At 63.5% G+C, this 7,418-nt stretch overlaps 1 protein-coding gene across 1 annotated transcript; it reads right to left on the reverse strand.

Annotated features, from left to right (window-relative positions):
• Window positions 1-258: 258 nt before the first annotated feature.
• Window positions 259-6,915, reverse strand: R3HDM4 (R3H domain containing 4). The gene is made up of 8 exons (XM_082297664.1): window positions 6,753-6,915; window positions 4,353-4,507; window positions 4,116-4,234; window positions 3,491-3,614; window positions 2,980-3,065; window positions 1,967-2,052; window positions 1,613-1,668; window positions 259-931 (listed from the first exon to the last, which is right to left on the reverse strand). Exons 1-8 carry the CDS (start codon window positions 6,794-6,796, stop codon window positions 828-830), a joined length of 774 nt encoding a protein of 257 aa, XP_082153790.1. The 5' UTR covers window positions 6,797-6,915; the 3' UTR covers window positions 259-827.
• Between the last annotated feature and the right edge of the window lie 503 nt (window positions 6,916-7,418).

Genomic DNA, 7,418 nt, shown 5'->3' on the forward strand with positions numbered 1-7,418 from the left:
GGCTCCCCTGGGTCTGGGGGTCCCCACGGTTAATGGCAGTCAGTGTCGTCACGGGACAGAGCAACCAGTGAAGACCCCCCAGGGCACACCCTACGAACAACCCTTGGCACGTGCCAGGGACATGGGGGGGACACAGAGGGACCCTCGAAGTGCCCCATCTGCCCCCATGGCAGCTGTGGACCAGCAGGGAGAGCCCTGAGGGGGGCTGCACCCCTCCACCACGCACACACACACACATGTAAATATACACACACGTGATAAAAAACACAAGCTATATTACAATAAAAACAGCCCCGTCATGCGGGCAGGGCACAGGGTGTGCAGCAAGAGCACCCAGAGCTCCCCACACCCCGCCCTGCCCAAGGGGGCCGAGCCCCCCTGGACACCCCGTGGGTGCGGGGCTGCGGGTGCCAGAACGCGGCAGCCCCCAGGCTCTTCCGCCAGCTCAGCGATTGCTCAGCAGCCGCCAGGAGCTGTTTCACCGCAGAAAAATCTGGACCGAAATCACCCCACGAGCGTCAGTGCCAGAGTGGGGCTGGCCCCGCCTGATTATTTTTAAAAACACCTGGGTTATAAATAGACACACAAACAGTTCCAGGAGGGCTGCACAGGGAGCGGGGCGGGCGAGAGGCACCTGCTCCACAACCGCAGCAATGTCGGGCAGGGCACAACCGGTCCCAGCATCCCGAGGGGCCACAGCCACAAGCCCCTGGCTCTGCCCCGCTGGGCACCGGCTGCTGGAGCAGGGGAAAGGCCGAGGGTCTGAGGGCTGCAGGGCCGGGAGAGGCTGCAGCGGACACAGGAGGGGCAGGGCAGCTGTCGGGGCATCAGCTCATCTGCCCCAGGTAGTCTGAGAGCAGCAGCTCGGGGGGCAGGAACACGCGGTGTTTGTTGCTCACTTTCATCTGACGTTTCCCTTCGATGTCCGAACCTGTGGGTGGGACGGAGCGGTCAGCACACCCCTGTTCCCTGCCTCGGGGGTCACCAACACGGCGCTCCCAGCCCAGCCACCGCCCTCCCGTCCTCCCTGGGGCTCGCGGTGAGTGCAGGCTCCCCCGTGCTCTGTCCCCTCCGCCCCCAGCCGAGTCCCTGCCGGCACCACGGGCTCGCTCCCCATCATTAGTGCTCCCAGACTGTTTGCCACACGCGGCTCCTAATGAAACGCTCGGCAGCGGAGCCTCCTCCGGAGGGATGGAGCCTCGCCTGCCTTGGCAACAAAACCTTCTGAGGATGCCCAGGGAACTACGAGAGCACGGCTGCTCCGTGGGAGGAGGAAGCAGCTGCGGGAGAGGGAACCCCGCAAGCAGATTCTTGCTCTGGACCACCCAAATCCCCCATCAGAGCTGGGTCCGGCCGATCCCCGGGCGTGGGGCTGCAGCCAGCGCTGGTAACCACGGCCGGGACTGCTGAGGGAGCTCCTGGCAGCGGTGGGGAGGAAGCAGGCGGGGGTGGGGACCGCAGGGTTATCTGTGAGCCCCAGGGCGAGGTGGGGCCGGGAGGAGGAAGGGAGGAAAAGGCTGAGCTGGAGAGGAGAGATAGTGATGGAGGGAAGGGGAAAAACAAAAACAAAATCAAAATCAAAACTGAAAACAAGCAGACACATGGCTCTTACTGGCAGAGACGAGATCCATGTACTGGCAGAGCGCGTGGAGCAGGAGCCGCTCGAAGCTGAGGGACAGGGGACAGGGTTAGAGCCAACGTGTCTCTGAGCAGTGTGTCCCACAGGCTGCTCTGCCCTCCGTCCTCCCGGGGACCCACGGAGCAGATGGGGAGCACAAAGTGCCACGAGCCCCTGCACAGGGATCCCCAGGTGCATCCCTCCCCCGGGGGCTCCACGGGGACCAGGCCAGGTTGGTGTCCAAGCATGGCTGAGGGGAGGCCGAGAGGCCTCTTCTTCTCCCAAAGCCCCTCTGCAGCCTGGGGCACAGGGAACCCCAGAGCCCAGGACCCTGAGATGGGGACATACCTGTTGTCCATCAGTGCCGTGTAAACGGAGTGGGGGGTGACAGAGAAGAAGGCCAGCAGCTCCTCCTCCAGCCCCTCCAGCGTCCCCTGTGAGGAGAGGCAGAGGCTCAGCGAGGAAGGGGCAGTGGTGGGCACAGCCCTGGCACAAGTGATTCCCCAGCAGTTACTGCCAGCAGCCCCTGGGCAAGTCATCCGGATGGGAAACAGCAGGGAGAGGAGACATCTCCCATCTCCAGCCCCCGAGGTGGGGAAGGATCCAGCTCCTGCCAACTCCACACTGTGTGTGCCAAGGGCTGGCACTGTCCCTTGTGTTCACAGCAGCCGGGGGAGCCTTGTGCCTCCTGACAGTCAAAGCTCAGTTCTCTGCTGGTCTCCAGAGCACTGTGACCCCAGAGACGAGCAGCACACGCGTCTCGTTTGAGGACAAACAAGCCAGTGGGCAGGAGGAGCCCAGGCTGCATTTAGAGGCTCTAATTAGCACCAGGAAAACAAACAGAGCCTCACAGAGCAGAGGGAGCAGGGAGCCAGCACCCCCAGGGCTGGGAGAGCAAGTGTCTGGGCAGGCACTGCAGGGCTGCACTCACCTCTCTCCTTCCTGCTCAGCAGTTTGTGCACTTTTACCCCCTTTCAAAATGCATTGGAGTTTCCCCAAATAACCTTGTGTGGGCCACTGTGAAGACCCCAAAGGCTCCACTGCTGTCCCCATGCATAAACATGCTCAGATTCACCTGTCACCTGCTGCTCATTGCACAGAGACTGGGAAACAGCCACTAAAAAAGCCCTGTAACTGCCAGAAAAATCTGAACTGAGCCATGAAAACCCATCTGCTGGCAGCAGGATGTCTGCCTGCAAACCAGCCACCACTGCGGGGTCCCACGAGCACCGGAGCACGTTCCCAGGAGCTCCTCTGAAATCTGGCACTGCCCTGCACAAGGTCAGGGCACAGCTCTGGAGACACGGTTGTGGAGGGACCCCTGCCAGCCCCAGCTCTGCTGTCCCAGGCCCCCCACTCACCATGGGGATCCGGCCCCGCTTCAGGGTGGCGCGGAGGCGGCGGCTGATGCGCTGGAAGCACTCCTGGGGTGTGTAGGCTGGGAGCTCTGGAGAAGGGAGAAGGGATTTAGACACAGCTCCACAGCTCGCAGTGCCACCTTTCAGGAGGACCCAGTGTCCCCCCAGCTGCCCCATGAGGCCCCCCTGGCCACCCCCCCTTCGCAGTCACCGCCAGGACAGCAACGCCCTCCCCAGCACAGGAGGTTTGGGGGTGCGGAGATTTGCGGGTGGGACATTGGGGGATGGCTGCTGTGCCCATCGCCCCAGCCAGTTCTGGCTCTCACAAACCTTCCCTGGTCCATGGTGGAGGTCTGCAGGCATAATCCCCCCACTGCCACACGCAGAGGGTGGGCTCAGGCATCCCCTGGCCCTGCCACAAGCAGGGAGTGGGTGCAGCGGGGTCACCCTTCGCAGAATGTACACAAGGAAGCAAAGGGAGAGGCTGTCCCCACCCAGCGTCCCCTCCCAGCACCTTTCCACTTGTCTTCATTCTTGACAGGCAGCTTCCTCCTGTGCTTCTTCCTTGCCTCCTCCTCCAGGTAGAGCAGGACCCGCTCCTGCTCTTCTCCTGACCGGTTCATGAAGTCGTTCCAGATCTGACAACAAAAGCCACCAGACCCCACTACAGAGGTCTGTGGGGAGCACCTGGCAGTGCATGGCCACCCAGAGCTCCTCTCCACACCCCATGAGCCCTCTCCTCACCCACCTGCCCCCAGGGATGGCCCCGAGCACCACACCAGGGAGAGGCCACATTTCAAAACACTCAGTTACAGGGCCAGCATGAGGCAATGGGGGTTTGGCAAGGGGCTTGTGCTAGAGGAAGTGCTGCAGCTCACCAGGCACCCACTGCTCTGCAGGCACAACTCTCCATGAGAGAATCTGCCTAGAGATTCCCTCACCTCATGGACTGGGGACCCCAGGACTCCATTACCCCCCGGCACACATGGCAGCAGCAGATCCCACAGATCCCAGCCTGACACCAGACCAGGCAGAAGCTGGGGCACAGCAGCTCAGGCCAGGGAGGCAGAGGGATGGAGGAGTGAGGTACAAACACCCCATGCCGTGCCAGGGCCCCCCCAGTGAGAGGCTGTACCCACCTCCATGTAGGTCTCGTTGTTACAGGCCTCGGTGAAGATGCTGGGGGTGGCTGAGTGGGTGAGCTCTCCCTCATCGCTCCCACAGTCATCCTGCTCCAGGAGTGTCATCAGGTAGCGAGCTGGGGGGAAAAGCAAAGCCTGAGAGGGGAGGCAACACCTCCAGAGAGGCCCCATGCCCCCAGCACACCCCCCCTTGCCACACAGTTCAGGGGAGGTTGTCCCTGCTCTGGTCCTTACTGTTCTCCAGCCTCTGGAGGCTCTTGCGGCCCTTGGCCCTCGGGATGAGGTCAGAGTTGCGGATGGCCTTGTTGATGTAATACTGCTTCCTCTTGGACGGGGAGAACCGCTTGGACGGGGAGTCCTCCAGCGGGGGCAGGCAGTCCTCGATCCTCCTGGGGGGACATGGCAGGAGGGATGAGCCCACCCAAGACCCCCGGGCCTGGGGCAGCTGCAGCAGCATGAGGACGGGGGGAGATCGGGCATCAGAGCATCAGCCCCGCTGTTACTGCAACCGGCACCGCATCCTCCCACGGGGCCTGTCCCCCTCGGGTCACCGCCAGCTCCAAGGGCTGGCTCTGCTCAAAGCAGCTGTGTGTCAGCACTGGACAGGCCAGGTAATTAACCTGGGTAATTAATCTGAGTAATTAACCACGCCACACGCAAAGCAAACCAATGGATCCGTTTCTGCTGGGCCCCTGCTGCACTTCACGCTCACCATCGTCCTGATCGGATCGGTAGCGGCCCTGCCACTGCCTATTGAGGGCAGCGGGAACACCGCCCCAGCCACGGCACTGCCAGCTCCTGAGGGCACCCAAAGGCACTTGGTCTCTGTTCACAACAATTCCACGGTCAGGGCGTTGCTTAGTCACAGGCACAGTTTAGGAATGACCATAAAACTGAGGCACTTTTCGGGAAAATGAAGGCACACAAGGAGCAAGCAGGTCGCTGGGTGATCGACGAAACAGCTTGGGTTTCAAAGTTTACTAAACACCAAGGACAGGAAGTTTCACTGCCTTCACTTGCAAAGGAGTTTCCCCTCAGGGTTGTGTGGGTTTTCTTTAGCGCAGCAAAAGGCGGGGGAGAAAACCAACACCCCCAAAACAACCCCCAGGACTGTCCATCCAGGACGAGGAGCTGCACTGCCCAGAGTGACCGCTGTTTCCACTGCCATGGCAGCACCACAGCTTTGCCCCATCCACAGGGCCATGTCCCTAACGTGTCCCCTTCTTCCCTGCATTCTGGGGCTCGTGGGAGCTCCAGTCCCGCAATCAGGCCCCAGCAGAGCTGATCTGGGCACAGGGCAGAGCAGGTTGTGCTGTCCGATTGCAGCCCGGGCCAACAGCCAGCTGCTTGCCCTCGCCAAAACCTTGATTTTTTTTTCCCCGTTTCCCTGCATGGGGACAGTGATACAGTCTTGGCTGCTGGTGGGGGTAAAAAAAACAACCAACCCCTTCCAAGCTGGAGAGAAAACCATGGCAAAGGTGGGCTTGGAAAGAATAAAAGAGACTCAGGTATCAAGGCAATGCCCAGAGGACAGGTGGGGAGCAGTAACCCAACCTGCCAGAGCGAGCGGCCAGGGCTGGCGGATCAAGTTGTGATACAAAGATGGTTACAAAAACCTGAATAAACAGAGGGAGTCACCTTACACTGCCCCAGCTCAGGGGTTTGAGTACACAGCTGCGAGCCTGGCACTCCCTGGAGCCGTCTCGGCTCACCGGCACGGCCCCGGAAAGAGATGTCAGAAACGAGGGCCAGCAGGGTGGGAGCACCCCTGGGCAACCAGGAGCCCCCTGACCCCCGTGGCTGGGAGGGGAACAGGCTGAGCCACACTCGACTCTCTCCCTGAAGCCTTCAGAGCTGTTTATGGCTGCCCCAGCAGCCGGCACTGCCACGTCTGCCCCGGCACTGCCACCTCCGCCCAGTGCCAACCTGGAGGTTCACAGGGGACAGTGACCTCGGGCCAACGTCCACAGAGCGAGTGACCGGTGTCAGACAAGCATCGCTGCCCTCTGAGTCAGGGTCCCGTCCCAGGCAGCTGGGCCGGGCTGAGAAGGGACCCCAGGACAGGTGATTCCTGGGGGACCACAGCAAACCGCAACCCCAGGGCAATGGGTCCAGCAGCTCCGGGGACACCGGAGCACGGACAGATTCATGCTGCTCCTCCACGTCCCATTTCCAGGCAGGGAACGCGCCTGGAAGAGGAACTTGTTCTCTGCCGGGGGATTTCTGACCTATTCCTGTCATTTACCCTTTGGCAGCAGAACGCAGCAGGGACCTGCAGGGCAAAGTCGCCGCGGGACAGCCGGGGCTGCCAGGGAAAGCTCCGTCCCGCAGGGTCCCGGGTCCCCGGTACAGCAGCGGGGGTCTCCAACCCACCCCCGGCACCACGAGGGACCCCGGTCGGGGTCACCAGCCCCGGTGACCGGGAGCACCGTGACCTCGACGGGATAAACACTAATTATAAAGCTCATTATCCCGGCCCCGGGCTCCGCTCTGATACCGCCCCCGGGGCCGGGGCGCTGGGGACGGGCTGTCCCGGGAGGCGCCGCCGCCGCTCCCCGCCCGTACTGACAGCCCGGAGGGCTCCTGCCCGGCCCGACCGCCCCACGGCCCGCCCGGCCCCGGGCCCGCACTCACGGGAACGGCTCCTCGGGGCCCGCGCCGCCCCGCAGCACCACCATGGCCCGCTAGGACTGGGATGGGGATCGGGACCGGGACGGGGACCAGAACCAGGACCGGGACTCCCCTCCGCCTTCTCCTCCTCCTCCTCCTCCCCCGGCCCGCACCGGCGGCATCGGGCCCGGCACCGCCCGCGGGAAGTGACGTCACAGGGGCAGGGGCACGGGAGCTCCGCCCCGGGCGTCGCGGGAGGTGGGGCACGGGGGTTGCTCCGCGGAGTCCCTGGAACGGGGACTCGACGGCCGCCGGACACCATTAACGCCGCGTGAATCCCCGTTGTCCCCCGTTACCTCCCCCGCTAATCCCCGTGAACCTCCACTTAACCCCGGTTAAAGCCCCTTTAGCCTCCATTAACCCCCGTTAAGCTCCCCGGTTAACCGCCCCCCCTTCGCGGCACTACCGGGGCCCGCGCCCTGCACGGCGCCGTTCCGCCGCCCGTCCGCGAGGCGGCGCTGCGGCCGCGCCCCCGCCAGGCCCCGCGGCCCCGCCGCGCGCATCATTTGCATGCCGCCCAATGGCGGCGAGGGGCGGGGCGCTCCGGGACCGACGGGCCAATGGCGGCCCGGGGCGGGGAGGGGCGGGGCGCTCCGGGCGCGGCGGGCCAATGGCGGGGCGGGGCGGGGC

Source organism: Coloeus monedula, assembly GCF_965178545.1.
Source record: "Coloeus monedula genome assembly, chromosome: 27".
Taxonomy (NCBI): domain Eukaryota; kingdom Metazoa; phylum Chordata; class Aves; order Passeriformes; family Corvidae; genus Coloeus; species Coloeus monedula.